Source organism: Penicillium macrosclerotiorum, assembly GCF_028827735.1.
Source record: "Penicillium macrosclerotiorum strain IBT 26536 chromosome Unknown utg000002l_segment0_segment0, whole genome shotgun sequence".
Lineage (NCBI taxonomy): Eukaryota > Fungi > Ascomycota > Eurotiomycetes > Eurotiales > Aspergillaceae > Penicillium > Penicillium macrosclerotiorum.
The window spans coordinates 4315108-4331954 of NW_026643082.1; the positions used below are offsets into that span (position 1 = coordinate 4315108).

The window sequence follows — 16847 nt, forward strand, 5'->3', positions numbered from 1 at the left end:
CGGAAACGCGCGTTCCGGAGGATATGATGGGATCGGGCTGAAGCAACAAGCCCATCAATCCAAATCTTCTTTCCGATTTACCAGAAGGTTCATGATGCTGTAAGAGCTAGCAGATACATGCTTCAAATACCTTCAGTGGTATTCTCTTAGTCTGCTCATCCCTTAGTCGCCTTAATACCAGTCTTGTCATTCTCGATATTCGTGAACGTTGATATGAACGGATTAAACATTGTTGCAACTTCGAGGCTTCATGTCCATTCTCAATTCTATTGAATCAGAGTAAAATTGAAGGAGAGTCTTTGCCAGTCCAAATCACTTCATGCTATATACGAATCAAACGGCGTTTTTATAGATCATACTCCATGCATGTCTCACTACGTTGGGGATTCTCATAACATGTATAGAGTAACCATCTGTACGGTAAGACGAACGTATCGTGCTTCTGTAGGATTTTGAATCCTAAACACCACTGACTTGTAGATGGCCATCGATTAAGAACTACCTGCTAATGCCTTGGAAGTGAGGTGCTCAAAACAATTTTGAGTCTTCAGGGCGAAAGCTGATTTCGCTATTCACTGTAGATATCCACAGGCAATTTCTGCATATGGGGCGTTAATCTTGGATGTATGCTATTGCTGTATAAGGAAACAAGCTGCCCTACGAAGACAGAAGGGAACCCGGAGCGAGTCATTTCCGAAGGGAAAAAACTTGTATTCCCACAAGCTACTCATAATCCTATGTACATATTGGCTCCAAAAATGCAAGATATCAGAAAAAACCGACTATCATGTCACGGTTGAAAGCGACCGTGCAACAGTAGCTAACAAACTGCGTGACTCCCAAAGGCTGAACCTCAAAGAAGGGACCTGCCTTATTGCTAAGATATTCTGGCTTTTTTTTTGGTTTGTTTTGCTTACAGCACCTGCTGAGCCTGGTTCATGAGTCTCCAGGAGGCGGCACTGGTGTCGCTGCCAAAGGCAGTTGAGTTGCTGTGGACAGGAACTCCAACATTGGGAACGTTGTCGTGAGCTTGGCCCAACATGTGCTTGTACTACGCGTAGAATGTTAGAAGGTGATCAGATGTTTAGCAGAACCCAAGAAAACTTACCTTGAAAGCGAAGTTGAGGACGAGAGCAACGGCCAATCCAATGCAGACAACAAGAGGACCGAACATGTTGTCCAGATCCTTTCCGCTGCGTTGACGTATCAACCGGGCGCGCTTCTCATACATGTACCAGCCCCAAGCGGCAGAGAACAGAGCAAAGAAGGTGTATACGATAGCCAGAGCCTGAGCAATCTTGTTGTGCTTGCCGGCGGCATTGTAAAGGCCCAGAGACAGACTGGAGAGCAGGATACTGATGTGCAGCCATTTGATGAAGGTTCGCTGGTTGGCAAGCCACACCTTGCTTTCCACACGAACAGGACCAGCATCCTTGATCCAGATACCAGGGTGTCGCACACCAGGGGGCAAGGAGACGACCTCCCGTCCGGTCCAGTTTTTGGAGGAAATGCCCAGGGATTGCATAACAGAAGCAAAGCGGGATGAAGGCACATCGGCTTCTGCGGCCGGCTCTGCGACCGGCTCTGGCTCGCGACGCTGGGGCTCGACAGCTGAGATGCGGGGTCGTGGCTGATGCTGTACTTCACTGAAGCCCGAAGGCCGACGGAGTACAGAGCGGTTTCCGGGCTCTCCCCAGCGGCTGAAAGGAGATGCTGACAGCGGACCGCTGGGGCTACCCGCTCCACCCAGGAAACTGCCAACAGCTATATCCTCCTCGGCACGCTTGGCTAGACGCTCTTGTTCCTCATGGAAAGCTGTCTCAGGATCGCGACGAATATCGTTCTCCAGTTCGCCGAGCCAGAAGGGGAAGCTATTCACATAATCTTCGAACAGCTGCGCAGTGCCGTGGACGAATTTAGAGAAACGGGGGGCGTCTTTCACGAGGTGAGAAGACATCAAGTCGTTTACCCACTCAGCATCGTGGGCCCGACCGCGGAGTTTGATCTCGAGCAAGGCGTGTGGGAAGCGGACAATCTCGCCGGTTCTGATGGCGCTGAAGGGATATGACATAGTAGAGCTATCCAGGTCCGTGCGGTGCCACTCGGAGGGATCGCGGCAAGGTCGCTCGCGGTCGAGGGCATCCTCACGGATCAGGGCAAGGTTGGTGTCGAGGGATATACGAATGCGATCGTCACCCGGGATCTGGAACGCAGTGCGAGTGTAGTTGGCACGCAGCATGGGCTGCAGGTTGTTTTCCTTGATGAAGGACTGTAGCTCCTCCACGCTGCTCTTCAGGGACGCCGCTTCAGCCGAGCTCTCGCCATTGCTCATGTCTTCCATCCGATGCACCTTCTTGTCCAAGTGATACTCGCCGTCTAGGAACTCCTTGATATGTTTCTCCTTCAGCTGCACCTTAACTTCACGGCTGCTATCGTCTTCGGTGACGATCTTCTTCTCTAAGAAGATGGGCGGCTTGTCCTTGAGTTGACCAGTCCAGCGCAGTCTCAAAGAGCCAGCCTCAGAGGCGCGTGCAACCTTTTGGTTGTAGAGGTCGAATTGGGAGTTATCAAAGTAGAGCGAAGTAATCGTGGGGTCGTCAGTTAGGGAATCCAGGTTTTTAGAGGACCCCGGGTTGTAGATGAGCACAGGCAGGCGACGGAGGATGTAGGTCTTGACCTCAAGAACATTATCGACATGCACCCAGAACTTGTAGGACGAATAGACATCCCGGTCAAACCCACGCTCCATCTCCTTTGGCTGGACAATGTCCTGACTCAAGGTCTCGCGCACAAACGAGTACATCACTGACAGGCGATGTACCAAGGGGGAGTAGTCCTCCGAGTTAAAGGGCAGTTGTGACAGACGGACTTGCAAGAGGGGCTTCACACGATAGCGGGCGCCACGCTTCCGATCGTGCTTCTTGGCTGCCTTGAGGCAGCCGGTGAAATTAATGCGGCTGTACTTTTCCAATTCGCTGACCTCTTTGGTGATGCTGTCCAGCTCTTGGAGGGTTTCCGAAGCAATCTTGCGCTTCTCTTGCTCATCAAGGGCGGGTTCTTCCTGGTTTCCGGCGAGAGCCAAAGGGCGCAACTTGGTCTCGCAGGCGGAGGTACGCTCGCGGAGCTGTTGCGAAGTCTCTGATTGGAAAGTATTTATCTTATCCAACTGCACATTGAGCAATTCCTGCACAAAGGCCTCCTCATCCTGCTCGGTCCATTGACTGTCGTCCGAGTCACTAGCATCCTCGCCAGTGACATCATGTTCCCGCAGAAGGGTCTTCAATTTGGTATAGTCGATGTACTTTCCCTTCCAGGGCGGGTACACCGCGTTGCGTAGTGTTTTACCAAACCGCATTATGTCTCAAGCCGGGGGAGGGGTTGAGATTGGAATGCTAAATGAAATAGAGGTGGTTGTGTAGCGTACTTGTGCTCTCCAGAGCGTACTGCAGACAGTGACGGGCGGAGGAGCCAAGCGCCGAGGGGAGAGCCTAACAGTCGAGCAATAGTTCAAATGAAAGGCGGTCGAGCAGCGATTCACTCTGTCCACTCCAAATATACACCACTTGAAATACCTCGAAGCTGTCGAAGACTAGAAAAAAAAAGAGAAGAAAGGTCGAGGCGAGTGGGATGGCGGCGACCTCGACCATGCACGTGCGCCGGTGTCTGGCTTAGCTGCATTCGCTGGCGGCTGCTAGCCGGACCAATCAGCAACACCGTTTCGATTAGTTTGAGACGAGAGCTTCCATCAGCGGGTCGCATTTACATTGTTCCGACCCGCCGGTGTATCGTTGTCGGGACGGTTTTCTGGCCAATGCGTGCGAGCGTACTGGATACGCCCCGGTTACCGCGCTAATACCGGGGTTGGTCCGTGCGCCCCCGATGTCGCGGTGGATTCCGGCTGAATGCTGTCGGCCGCCTCTGGACGTTGGCCCGATCCATATGGCCTGCCGTCGGCACTTTTTAACATTCTAACGTTGTGTCGCGTGCCGAGTCACCTAATGGCGGAGCCTACCCACCCTGAGAAGGCCCCGGGTCAGTCTCTTTCCTCTAGCCTTCATGCTGTCTTGACCGAGCTTCACCGGCGACCATACCCTCATGTGCCTAACCCGCCCGCCTGCAAGAAGCGCGCCTCGGTCGCCTTGATTCTGCGAATCAAGCCAACCTATGAACATTGGCCGTGCCCAACAACGGAGGCTGGGGATCCCTCTCGGTCGGTGGAGGAGCGCCTAGAGGATTTCTTCGCCCAACCGTGGGTCCAACATGGGGACCCGGAGGTTCTGTTCATCAAGCGTGCATCGCGGGTGGGGGATCGTTGGACAGGCCATGTTGCACTCCCAGGGGGCAAGCGAGACCCTGAGGATGCTGATGACCGGGAAGCGGCCATTCGAGAGGCATCAGAGGAAATTGGACTGGATCTGACGACGGACGATACGATTAGCGTTGGCAACCTGCCTGAGCGAGTGGTGACCACGAGTTGGGGCTCGGTACCGTAGGTCTTTTTGTCCCTACTGAATATGACCACCAGTCTATCCTCTAGAGGAGTTATATACTAACGTTGCTGAGCTTCTGAAATTTAGACTCATGGTGCTCTGTCCATTCGTCTTCATCACCACTCGGATGGATTCCCCCACGTTGAAACTCCAACCCACGGAGGTGGCTTCGACTCATTGGATTCCCCTACGAGCCCTCCTATCACCGTCGCTTCGTACCGTAGAATATGTGGACTTGTCGCAGCGGTTTGCTCAGCAGGGTGGGTTCTTGACTCGCATGCTCGTTCGGTCATTACTGGGCTGGATGCAGTTCTCGGCCGTTCGTCTGCTCCCGTCCGAAAGCCAGCACTGTACCTCGATTCCAGGATTTGTTCCAGATGGCAGCGAGCGTGATAAACCTTCATTGGTAAATCGTTTCAAAACATGGTGTTTGAGCAACCAGGCGGATTCTGGTGATAGGAACCGCCCACTTCTGCTGTGGGGCCTGACTCTGGGAGTCCTGGCTGATTTCTTGGATATGCTACCTCCTCACACTGCGGTCCAGCTCTGGAAGTACCCGACCTTTACTTCCCAAGATCTCGGATTGATTGTGAGTATTTTGACTTATAATCTGCGAAAGCGCAATGCGCGCGAAGTCAAAATGGGGGCTCGCCCCAGTGATACAGCTGTGGATAGCGAGACCGCTGCGGTGCCCGTCACTTCGGATGCCAATGGTCATGATCACAATGAAGTTGGCATTGGTGGTCTCGGGGTTGGACGATACTACGGTCCTGGAGATCGGGGCGCGGATGGAACCTCGTATGCTGTAGGTATCATGTTGCGGGGATACTATCAGCGACTGCGCATGGCGATTATAGTGTTTCTTGCTTGGCGCATGACCATTGGATCGGCCGCAGTCTTTGCAGCCTGGCGATTCTATCGTCGTCGGCTTCAATAAGCTGGGAGAGGCCTTTCGAGCTGTGTAATTGTACATCTAGATGGTATATAGAGCATGATACTTGTTGGGGAATCAAATCATGAAATTAGGTATTACCCAACGTGAGAACCTGAACCCCCTGCAAACATCCTGCCATTGCCGAAGTCATTTTCAACTCCGACTGAAGCCTTTCTAGGCTGTCTTGATTCAGATCTTCATATGATTTCATACGAAATTACTCGAGATACTTCACCGGCGGAGTCTTTGAGGCTCCCCGTGTGTTTATATAAGCAACCGTCGTGGATCCCCACCTTTTGCATCTCCGCAAGTAAACATGGCGCGTTCTTCATGAACTCGTTCGTTGCATCCCAAGGTCCGATCCGCACCATGGCAGCTACTCAGAAGCTCTACCCTAGGGGAACCGTTAAGCGCATTGTCAAAGCGCACTCCAATCGCAGTGTGAGCAAAAATGCCGACATCTTGGTACGTCTGGATTCGCTGCATGCTTCTCTCCTCAACGCCTGGCTTCGTCGCTAATAAGCACTTTCTCTCCCAATCCAACAGATCTTTCTCGACTATATGCTATTCATGCAAGAGTATGATTTCCACAGACCCTTCCTGGATCATCTCCTCTCGGTCGCATTGACTCCACGCGTCACGAGGGGCTTTTACTGACCCATCCACTAATCCCGGGCCATTAGACTAATGCGCGAGGCTTCGATCCGATCACGAAAGTCAGGCGAGAAGAACATTTCGGCCAATTCAGTTCGCAAGGTGACTGAGGTACGAGTGCGGGTCCAGTCAGATCGAAGAATCTGACCTGATTCCTTTCATTTCAGGTGGCGCGACCTGTCGAGAGAACATAAAGCTGACAAAAATGCCACTCTGATCTAGAAAACCCTGCGCAAGTTCCGAGGATAATCGACCGTCTCCTTATTGCAAACCTCCATTCAACCTGACTGAAGAATGAGAGTGATGCTACTGGCCGCGTGTGAGGCCTCGTGTGGGACCTGTAGGGGTTTGGCGGGATGTGGGCAGCTTAACATTATGGCGTAAATTGGGAATTGGCGTTGTGGAGTGATTTATGATACCCCAAGAATATCAAAACTGTCTCCGATCACAGATTGGTGGTACATTTCATTAAAAAATGCAATAATCAGGACCTCGTCAGGCCCACGAGCCCTGTAGTTGGCGGCAAGTTGAATGTGAGCAGTGCAGCGGATCAGGAAAGGGTTCGGGCGACTTCCACCCGCATCGATTCTGCGATCTCCAAGTGATCTTCTACCCTCCACCCCTCCCATCTTCCCCATTCATCTTCCCCATTCATCTTCCCCATTCATCTTCCCCCCTTCCCCTCTCCGGTGGTTTGAACTCGTCGGCGCTCTGCCTCTTGTACAGCAAGTCTCCTCTTGGTTTTTAAGCTTTCGAAGCTGTGTCACCCACATTCCATCATGGCTCCCGCCTCCGCCACCCAGAAACCCAACGACGCCAAGGTCAAGAAGGAGACCTCCCGAGCTTCTAGCACTTCTAAGCTGGAGTCCGATAGTCCAGCTACTGAGCTGAATGGCACTGAACCGACATATTTGAAGGAGCTGCAAAAGTACGAAGTGATCACATCGTGTACCCATTGTCAGAAGCTAACAACCTTGCGCCTCAAGGAGTCTCCGCAATGCCGTGAAGAAGCTAGTATGTCACATACCTTACCCTCATTCTATCCGATCAACATCCCGCAAACTACAATCTCTGCGCAACCACCCATAGAGGTCCATGCCTGAACTGACGTCTGCTGGTGTCTTGAATAGAATGCCACTGCCAAGATTGACACCATCCTCGCCGAGAACGAAGGCAAGTCCCTCGACGACCTTGTGGCGGAGAAGAAGATCAACTCCGACCAGAAAGCCCAAGCTCTGAAGAAACCTGCGCTACAGGCCGCCGTTGCACAGATCGAGGAGCAGATTGGTCACTACCAGCAGGTTGCTGCCCAATACGAAGCGCGCTTGGAAACTCAGAAGGCTGCTCTCGAGAAGACACACCAGGAGGAGCTGGAGGCTGTGCGCGGCAACGCTATTGCTGATGCCACTGAGACGACTGCACGGGTCCTACGCGAACAGTTGCTTACTTTGAGCAAGTTCTTGTGTGCTGCTGCGAATGTTCGACGTGCGGGTGATGCCGAGTCGCTTGAGAGCCGTGCCTTTGAAGGTGTCTTGTTCCAGGTGTATGGTGGCAACCAAGCTGCCGTCACCTCTATGCTCAAGCTGATTGACGGTGCGGATGAGAAGGTCGCCAGTGTTGAGGGCGAAGCTCTGGAGCTCAGCTGTAAGTTTTCGATTTCATTGATTTTGTGAAGGCTCTCTTGCTGATGGTGAAGTTTCCAGATTGCGATGTGAAACAGGCTTCCAACAAGTTTGCCCCGGTTGAAGATACTCCTCAAGCCACTACCGAGACTGCTCCTACCTCCGATCCCACCCTGGTCAACGCTGGCTTGACCGAACTCCAGGATACCTCCATCAGCACTCAAGGCGCCTCTGCCCAGATTGATTTGGCTGGCCAGATTGCCCCGCCCTCGCAGACCTTGATCTCCGATGCGGCCAACCAAGTGGCTGACTCCAGCTATGATCCTACTTCTCTGGCCTCATCATCCACAACAGACGGTTGGGTGGAGGTTCCTCGTGACCCTGCCGAGACCGATACTGGCCTGCAGGCCACTCCCGCCAACGCCGACGTGAACAATGCTTCCGCTGCTGAGGCTCCTGGAACCAAGGGACCGAATGGCGGCCGCAATGGCCGCGGTCGTGGTCGCAACCGCAACGACGGCTCTCGTGGACGCGGCCGAGGTGATTTCCATGGCCGTGGAGACTTCCGTGGTCGGGGTCGGGGCGGTCGTGGAGGCCGGGGACGTGGAGGAGCCAACGGATCCCCTGCTGCCACTCCCTCTCCGGAGAACCAGCAGCGGTAAGAGGGTACTGCTGTCGTCAAACCAATTTCTCGACCCTCTTTATGCCTCTCTTACCCGGCTTGATCTGTCTTGGACTCGCTATCGCCCTATATGCCTTTTTTCTATTGCCGCTGGTCTGGTGTGATGGATCACGAACGCAACGAATTTTCTTCTCTTGGAGTGATCTCTTCCCTGCGAAAAGTATTCTCCTATTTATTTTTCTGTTTCGAGCGTGCATATTTCCCGATCAGGGTTATTTTTTCTCCATGTATTCTATTATTATTGTCTGGGTTTATGGTGATATGGTGATATGGCTAGGGGCGATCAGCTTAACTCCGATAGGAAATTATTCCCAATGCAGTGCCGCCGCCCGAGGCGCGTCGGACTCCACTAATTTGCTCTTGCAACCTTCATCTTTGTAACTCCGGCGCTTGCTGCACCTCTTGGCACAGTTTGAGATCGCCTGGAACGGAGCTTTACCCCCCCTTTCCCCTTCCTTCTTTTTGTCTCTTTCTCAGTTCCTGTAACTCAAATACTGGTGTCTTCCTCTTCTTCCTCACACCAACGGCGCCAGCCAACGACGACATCATGGCTATTGCTGGCGCCCAGCGTAAACAGGTCTTAAAAGTTTTGATTATCTCGCTACTGTTGGACCTGGTGTGTTCGATAAGATCTCCTTCCATTTGCCACACAGACAAGCTGATATCATTTTCAATTAACCTTGTAGATCTCCTTCACCTTCATCCTCCCGTTGTTCCCGTCGCTCCTCGCGTTCTACCGCGCCCAAGACCCCTCACCGGACTCCGTCCTCAACCGCGTCTTCCACTATCTCAACGCCTACAAAAATGCTTTCGCCCGCCCCATCGACTCGCGCTATGATATCGTTCTTCTCGGTGGAGCCCTTGGATCTCTTTTCTCTTTCCTCCAAGCCCTCGTTGCTCCCATAATTGGCCACTTGTCCGATCGCCACGGCCGTCGTCGTGCCCTGTTGACCGCGATGGTGGGGAATATCTGCAGTGTTGCCCTCTGGGTTTCTGCGACCGACTTCCGTACCTTCCTGGCTAGCCGGGTTGTCGGTGGCCTAAGCGAAGCCAATGTCCAACTGGCCAATGCCATTGTTGCCGACGTGACCGATGAATCGCACCGTAGCGCGTCGATGGCTCTTATCGGGGCCTGTTTCAGCATCGCTTTCACATGTGGTCCGATGTTAGGCGCGGCGCTCAGCACGGTGGAGGTTGTGGCTGCCAATCCCTTCGTAACTGCGGCGCTAGTGTCACTCGGGCTCATAGTCCTGGAGACGGTTTATCTTTGGGCCTGCTTGCCAGAGACCCATCCACGGCTCACGACTCTCGAGCATGAGGATGAGGCCGAAGCTTCCTCCAATGAAAAGCCCAAGCCAAAGCCGCTGGCTCCGGCTTCTTATACCCCTCGCGCGCATACCAACAACCCTGCTATTCTCAATGCCCTCCACTTCCTCTTTCTGCTGCCGTTTTCTGGTCTGGAGTTCTCTCTTCCCTTTTTAACCGCAACTCTTTACGCTGAAACTACCTCGGCTAGTCCTGCCGCTTTGAATGGTCGTCTTCTCTCTATGATGGGCCTGATTGCATCTGTTCTACAGGGCACTGTGGTGCGTCGTCTGCCCCCGCTGGTCACCGTCCGAGCAGGTGTCATTGCCTGCGCACTGTCATTTTTCTGTTTCGCACATATATCTTCGGTTTCGGGCCTTTATGCTACTGGTGGCTTGCTGGCTGTGACCACTGCTACTGTTGTCACCGGCCTGAACAGTCTCGGTAGCTTTGAGGCTCAAGATGCTGATCGTGGCGCCGTCATGGGCCGCCTTCGTGGCTGGGGCCAAGCTGGACGTGCGACTGGTCCGATTCTGTTCAGTACCTTATTCTGGTGGGCTGGTCGCGAGGCAGCTTATACAGTCGGCGGAGTAGCGATGTGCGTAGTCGCTGTGTGCGTCTTTGGTCTCCTAAAATCACCGCCGGTGCGGCATGCGAAGACAGAATAATTATTTCTGGTTCTTCTGGTATTAACTAAAGAATAAAAATGTGCCAGTCGTAGGTCGACTGACGGATAGCATTTGGAGGGAGTCCTCGTTATGGACTATCATTTGGTGTCATGGTTTTCTGCTAGGTTCACATATAGATTTGAGACGTAGCCCGTCACCGGGCGCAACGAGATTTTATTTTGACCTTTATCCAAACATTCCTTATATATATATATATCTTTGTCTTAAAAGAAAAGATGCTTCATTGAAGCTGCTTGCTTGGTCATTAGCTAAAAGACGTGATGGGCAGTCTTGGAATTCAAGGGCCTTTTTCTTCGTTTGTCAGGTTTCTTTCCTCATTCTTCTATCCCTGAGCATCTTCTGCAAGAGCTGTCAGATTTTTCAATGTTACTCCATAAGGCCAGCATGTGCTATGGTGGTGAGATATACGTATATCCTTCATAACTTGTTATGAAAATTCTTACCAGTTCATCTTAGATATAAGTGGCCGAAACATCGCTTTAGTTGCTCTAACCTATCAAGGGCAACCGAAGAAGAGCTTTTCGAAATCTTAGAAAATTCAGAAATTGAACAACTAATCCATACTGATAGCACGCCTTTACAACCTGGATTACCAATACAGATTGTCAAGGCGGCAGAATGGATAAAGTGGATAGATGAGGACGAGGAAGAGCTTCGGCTTCTCGATATCGGCGAAAGTTTCATCCAGGGAAAAGAACCTGAAAAGCTCGCTCAGCCTAGTTTCTCACAACTCCTTTGATTACCGTGTCGATTTATTGCGTGCACGATGTATAGTACGTGAAAATAAACAACTTTCTTCGTCTATAAAACACTTACGAATATGTAACATAGATTTATTCTTTCATATTTACATCGTATCTATTCTCGTACTTTGATCGCGATCTATAGCTAGTTGCCTAAATAATAGGCTTCGTGGAGAGCCTACCAAATAGGAATCAATGCGAATAGAAGAAAGTCATAATATGATAGTGGAACAAGGTAAGCGGCTCGGGGTTAAGATATTTGGACAATCTTTAGCTAATCACGCCCTAAGATACCGAGTGTTTGAAGATTAAACGGAACTTTATGGATAATAGAAATGACCCAGCAATCAGCTCTTTTCTTCCGGTGATTCAGGGATTGATGAGATTTCTACCATCGAACCGCATTTCTGCTGACCAAGCACTTGGCTTGCTCCCAAAGCTCTATGATGATAGCGAGTCGAGGCAAGTGCAATCTGAATAACAGTATTGAAGATGCCACGAGCGACCCTTAAGGTTTTGTTGCCAATACAATCACATGGGGAAGACCGTGTTACATTACTGCCTTGGAAAAGGGATGCTTCAAATGGTCGGAGCTAGCTAGTCTAGGAAGTTGGAGTGTCGTGTAAATTGATCTAGTTGGCATCTTGGTATGTAGAGATATAGTAATTGTATCAAAATGATACTAGATGTGTTTGTGGTGAGGAGGTATTCGATTGAGGGTATATAGTACACTTTGAAAACAGATCGAGAGCGGTGATTGAATCGTGGAAAAATTGAGTAATCCAGTCCCCATGATCCTGCTGGAGACAGAAAGAAAAAGAAGAGGTGAGTCCAATAGTAATGTACAGGGTCAAGTATCCTCGGTGTTGATAAAAACACAACTTGACGTTGCAAACCAAAATTTGGTCGGTGATAGTCTCTTAATACCGAGTTCTTAATACCGAGTAGATATTTTCGAAAAATCCTAAAACCAGCAAAGACTAGGGTAGTCATTTGGTGACTGGTATTATGGAAAAGCTAGCGTGAAAACAGTGCTAATTTCCGTACGGTTCCAATCAAAACCATTTGGAACACTATAATCGCCGCTGGTGATATGGTATATGACTGGGGGCGACTTCATAATATTGGCAGGATTCCATGGCCAGGCCAGGATTCGAAGTAGGATCAAGTGACCCGCGTGCTTTGCCAATTAGCCAGTCAGTCAATGTGACAAATTTGGCCGTACGATCCCATCCATCTGCCTCATCAGTGTGTTCAATAGTATGCGTCAGGATGCGTCCCTTATCATCAAAAGAGAAGATGAACAAGCCGGTAAACTGTTCTTCTTTCGAGAGTTTGAAAATGGGCTCGTCTCCACCAAGAAGAACGCTGAGTCCTCTGTTCGTCGCATTTTTAGATGACGAAAGATGATACTGTGATGCTGACTCGGAAGAGCTGGATGCTGTATTCTGTGGAGAACTCAGACTATTTTTCGGCACCCCAGGCGATCCGTGTGCATCATGAAATGGACGGCTATCTGTGCGCGGCTCTGTTTTCCATCGAACAACCAGTCGCTCATCGCCACAATCATGATCGCCGTGTTCGGGATCAAGAATAGTCCCCGCTCGGACAATTCGCTCGCTTAAAATCTGTAGTTTCACATTTCCAACCAAAGGCACACTGCTCCATGCTACTGGCACTGTCCATAGTGCCGCGCGATAGAGTGTACGTCCTTTGACGGTGGGGAGGTGTGGATGAGTGGAAGGAAAAAGGTGGAGGTTGACGCTAGGAGCAAGAATCTCGGGCGGCAGAGTGTTGTAGAGGATCGTTGGAAGAAGAGGTGATAGTGTTCGTAGAGCTGGGTAGTACAAATATCTTGTCAGTTAACCGGTTTCTTGCGAGGCGCAATAACACGGGCATGTTCCGGTAACTCACTCTTCCCGAGCTTCAACACCCGCTCATCTGGCGGCTTGTGGTCATCTCCCCGAGGACCCCCGTTCAACCGTTCTACCCTCCTATGCACTCCTGTTGGTGAAAAATATGTAGTAGGAAGGGGTATTGACGAGGGCACAGCCTGAGGCAACCAGGGTTCATTCAAAATGCCATGGCGCGGGTGGGCGAGTAGTCCCCGCGGCGAAGATATGAACGAGCGGCCTGTCGCATTTGATGGCTGTAGCGCCTGGCGAAGAGAGCGCGAGTGCGAGGCCAGCTTCGGCATTCTGCCTTGCGGTGAGAAGTCGGGGCAGAGGCTACTGTCATTCCATGGAAGAGAGTTGGGGATTTAGAAAGTTGAAGTTCAGAAAGGTCGAGGTCCTGCACTTCCCGGTTTCTCCAGCGATCGGCGGGCCAATCGGCCAATCGCAGGGCTTCCGTATACAATGTGTTTACCGGCTAAATCAAAGCACTTGTTGGATTTTATGGATTGTAACGAACTATTATTTTATTGTTTTTCGATCGACGAAGAAGAAACGCAGAACTATGGTGGATCCAATTTTAGCCCGAGGAAATACATGCTTGGTCCTTGGTATCAGCCCCAACTTCAGGTCGTTTTTAAGCTAGCTCGTCGTCATCGCCCATACCCATTACTCGTCGCTCGGCCATATCCCGGATCTTGTCCTCTAATACACCGCGGCCGAAACGCTGGGCTACCTTGGCGGCTAATTCCATGGTCTTGCCGTTACGGTCGGTCATCATTGCCACGAGCTCCAGTGCCTTCATGCCGCGCTCCTCGCCTTCCCTGCACTCAATGGCCAGCATCTGGAGCAGGATTTTGTCAAGTTCAACCTCTTTGCGGGCTAGTTCAGCACGCTGGCTGGCCGTTGCGTTGGTTGAGCCTAAGAGATCACGGAAGAGCGACAGAAGAATATTGCCACGCACGAAAGATTCCTCGAACCGCTCCCGGTCGTTGCCCCCCTCCTCCGACTCGGTGGGATCTTTCCGTACGTTATTTGAAATGGGGACCTGAAAATCAAATTCGCTGAGTAGCGGCCGCGGGAAGTAGGGGTTTTTGTCGCCACCCTTGAGAATGATACAGTGGAACCTTTCTTGTGCAACAGCAACTGGCCAGTAAGTTTCTTCTTTTCGACCACCTGCAAGACGAGAAAGCTGTTTGGTGTCAAGAAGAGGGACCCAACGGGCTTGGCCAGGTGTGCGCCAATGCTGTAACACTACCAGGACACCGGTTGAATCGTAAACACATGGGTCCTGAGGAGATATTAGCATTCGCTGTTTATGCTTGCATCTCGGAAGAATGGATTCAAAGATACTTACTCCAGTATCAGAAAAGAAGACACTTTGTATTTGAGCTCCTGGGGGAAGAGCAACCACATCCTCATTCTGGTAGATCTCATCACGCTTGACATTCTCAACGGTGTACTGCAATGTGGTATGCCGACCATCAACCCCGACGGGGCCATTTCCAATAGTCATGATATAATCACGCCAAGCGGCGCATGTTACAGCCTGGCTCTTTTGCCGATATACTCTCAATGGCGTTCCAAAGAGAGTGTAAACCCGGACATAATCCTTGTTTGTGACAGCAACAATGTAGGAATCGCTCAGTGCCAAAGCTAAAAGAATAATGAGCAGAGATTATAGATCATGCATATGGACGCTATTTACCTCGAACCATCTCCCCATCAGGCAATTGGGTCCGCCAATCTGCCCGTGTCGTCCATGTTTCATGGGGACGGTAGAAGATTGTGGCAGGGCTGCCATCTGAAGGATTATTGGAGAAGAGCGTACCGTTGTCATCTGGGAATCGTTAATATAAATCCTCTTGCTCTTTACTGAAGGGTCCACTTACTAAGACAGGCCTTGTCGTATTGGTACGGATCAGTGAAATGAAAGTCCCGATGAAGTTCTCGGTCATAAAATTCGACGGTCACGGTATGGTGTGTTTCTTGATCGACGGTCCAGACAGCACCAGTCAAATTAAGGCCTGTAAGGTTAGCAGAAGTCCACGCGCAGACTGGAAGGCAATGGTATTAGACCTACAAAGGTATCGCCGATTTCCTGCCCATGGTGTACTGCCCGGCTGAATAGGAGGGTGGGACTTGAGCTGCAAAGCTCCTGAGAAAACACGCTTGCTCTCGGGTCCATCTAGGGCATCAAGGTGGCCATTTGGTCGCTTGCCGTAAGGGTTAATATCCTCAGCATAGCCAGCTCCATCGTCGTCATCCACAAAATCCTGCATTTCATCATCTTCACCTAGAATGTCATCTAGAGAGTCGGGCGTTCCGGCTCGTGCGGCTCGTTTGATTGCCTCCTTGGAACGCTCTGCCAATGTTCGCGGAACATTGTTGGAGATCTCGGTCAATGGACCAGGGAAGATAGGAGCCGCCTGCAATGGTTTCAGTAGTTGAGAGTCGTAATCCTTTGAGACAAATTTATCATAAATGAACAGCTCTCCATCAGAAGTGGTAAATGACAGCGAGTTATTGGTCGGATGCCAGGCCAGATTGATCACATTTCCGAAATCATAGCGTTGGATGATCTTTTGTGTTTTCGTTTCCCAGAGCACAATCTGCCCATCTGCTCCAGCCGATGCCAAAAGAGTCCCATTTGGGGACCAGCTTAGGGCTGTGATGTCGCCGGTATGTCCACCAGCAAAGGACTTTTCTTTCTTCCACTCGGAAATTGAAAAGATCGAGATATCCTTGGTTGCCTCCGCGACGGCAAAGGCAGTGCCATCAGGATGCCAGACGGCCCTTGCTGTTGCTTCCGCATCTGGCTCCAGCTTTCGGATCACCCCGTCGAGTTTGCGCACAATTTCCGGTTCCTCCTCAGTAAGTGAATAGACATACAGGATGCCGTCGGTGCCGGAGACAGTAATGTAGCGGCCATTGGGATCAAATGTGACATGTTTCGATCCCTTCCCTTGTTCCCGGAGATATTTCACTTGTGTCATGTCCTCGATTTTGACGATCTTTACAGTAAGCTCACTAGAACCACAGGTGATCAGCCCCTGTGGTACTACTTTCAATGATTCAGAATCACTCACTCGCTTGCCACTGCGGCCCATTCCCCGTCGCGGGAGACGGCAATGTCTCTAACTGGGAGAGCACACCGGACAAGTAGGCTGCCCATCTTGCCGGACGAGATATCGTACTGCCAGACAGTTCCGTCCTCCGCACCCATAATGAATGATTCATTCTGGTCCAGCAAGTTAGTGATACCCTGGATCCTGACGGATAATTGCCTGCCCTACCGTTGCGCCGATTCCAAAATGCCCGTCAACGCCCTCGTCCACTGTCTTCGGTTCTCCATCTTGATCGACTGTGTAGATACGGATGGCCGAATTCGATCCGCCAGTAATGACCTTTCGTCCGTCCGGTGTGTATGCCAGTACCGTCGTGCCCGGAGTATCTAGGCGATAGTCGCAAGATTAGTAGGAGGCCTTGTAAGCCGATGTTCAGCGACGACTTACGGGCTGGCCGGCCTCGAGGGCGAATGGCATCAGAGCTCATTGTAAAATGGAGCCCGTGGCGCGACTTGGAGAATTTAATGTCGAGATTCACAAGAAGAAATCCGGGGCATTGACTGGCCCCTCTCGCGGTGTCTGGATGTTACCAACTTAATCGGCGGAGACGCGTCCGCGACGCGCGCAAGGGATTTAACCCAATCAGGAAAGGTAGGGCTCAGGGCAAACCACCTGACTTCTATACTTCCTGATTCGCAAATCCTTTTTCAGATGTTAAAAAAGACGACAGATTGTATTGTTATATTTACACTGGGTAGAAGAAAAACA

At 51.0% G+C, this 16847-nt stretch overlaps 9 protein-coding genes across 9 annotated transcripts; 6 read left to right on the forward strand and 3 right to left on the reverse strand.

Moving 5' to 3' along the window:
* Window positions 1-913: 913 nt before the first annotated feature.
* On the reverse strand, window positions 914-3355 carry N7462_002691 (SPX domain protein; the record flags this gene model as incomplete). Its single annotated transcript, XM_057074417.1, has 2 exons — window positions 914-1051; window positions 1109-3355. 2 exons carry the CDS (start codon window positions 3353-3355, stop codon window positions 914-916), a joined length of 2385 nt encoding a protein of 794 aa, XP_056938058.1.
* Window positions 3356-3998: 643 nt separating this feature from the next.
* Window positions 3999-5427, forward strand: N7462_002692 (NUDIX hydrolase; the record flags this gene model as incomplete). Its single annotated transcript, XM_057074418.1, has 2 exons — window positions 3999-4489; window positions 4578-5427. The coding sequence occupies 2 exons, from the start codon at window positions 3999-4001 to the stop codon at window positions 5425-5427; spliced, it is 1341 nt and encodes a 446-aa protein (XP_056938059.1).
* Window positions 5428-5793: 366 nt separating this feature from the next.
* N7462_002693 (uncharacterized protein) lies at window positions 5794-6327 on the forward strand (the record flags this gene model as incomplete). The annotated part of the gene is made up of 4 exons (XM_057074419.1): window positions 5794-5889; window positions 5971-6002; window positions 6108-6189; window positions 6301-6327. The coding sequence occupies 4 exons, from the start codon at window positions 5794-5796 to the stop codon at window positions 6325-6327; spliced, it is 237 nt and encodes a 78-aa protein (XP_056938060.1).
* A 530-nt stretch (window positions 6328-6857) lies between these two features.
* N7462_002694 (uncharacterized protein) lies at window positions 6858-8362 on the forward strand (the record flags this gene model as incomplete). Its single annotated transcript, XM_057074420.1, has 3 exons — window positions 6858-7013; window positions 7209-7722; window positions 7782-8362. The coding sequence occupies 3 exons, from the start codon at window positions 6858-6860 to the stop codon at window positions 8360-8362; spliced, it is 1251 nt and encodes a 416-aa protein (XP_056938061.1).
* A 567-nt stretch (window positions 8363-8929) lies between these two features.
* N7462_002695 (putative tetracycline transporter) lies at window positions 8930-10355 on the forward strand (the record flags this gene model as incomplete). The annotated part of the gene is made up of 2 exons (XM_057074421.1): window positions 8930-8998; window positions 9069-10355. The coding sequence occupies 2 exons, from the start codon at window positions 8930-8932 to the stop codon at window positions 10353-10355; spliced, it is 1356 nt and encodes a 451-aa protein (XP_056938062.1).
* Window positions 10356-10760: 405 nt separating this feature from the next.
* N7462_002696 (kinase-like protein) lies at window positions 10761-11115 on the forward strand (the record flags this gene model as incomplete). Its single annotated transcript, XM_057074422.1, has 2 exons — window positions 10761-10773; window positions 10823-11115. The coding sequence occupies 2 exons, from the start codon at window positions 10761-10763 to the stop codon at window positions 11113-11115; spliced, it is 306 nt and encodes a 101-aa protein (XP_056938063.1).
* A 199-nt stretch (window positions 11116-11314) lies between these two features.
* On the forward strand, window positions 11315-11600 carry N7462_002697 (uncharacterized protein; the record flags this gene model as incomplete). The annotated part of the gene is made up of 2 exons (XM_057074423.1): window positions 11315-11354; window positions 11410-11600. 2 exons carry the CDS (start codon window positions 11315-11317, stop codon window positions 11598-11600), a joined length of 231 nt encoding a protein of 76 aa, XP_056938064.1.
* A 592-nt stretch (window positions 11601-12192) lies between these two features.
* N7462_002698 (uncharacterized protein) lies at window positions 12193-13316 on the reverse strand (the record flags this gene model as incomplete). The annotated part of the gene is made up of 2 exons (XM_057074424.1): window positions 12193-12956; window positions 13034-13316. The coding sequence occupies 2 exons, from the start codon at window positions 13314-13316 to the stop codon at window positions 12193-12195; spliced, it is 1047 nt and encodes a 348-aa protein (XP_056938065.1).
* Window positions 13317-13648: 332 nt separating this feature from the next.
* Window positions 13649-16566, reverse strand: N7462_002699 (WD40 repeat domain-containing protein; the record flags this gene model as incomplete). The annotated part of the gene is made up of 8 exons (XM_057074425.1): window positions 13649-14302; window positions 14369-14667; window positions 14720-14851; window positions 14904-15038; window positions 15095-16041; window positions 16101-16252; window positions 16308-16465; window positions 16527-16566. 8 exons carry the CDS (start codon window positions 16564-16566, stop codon window positions 13649-13651), a joined length of 2517 nt encoding a protein of 838 aa, XP_056938066.1.
* Between the last annotated feature and the right edge of the window lie 281 nt (window positions 16567-16847).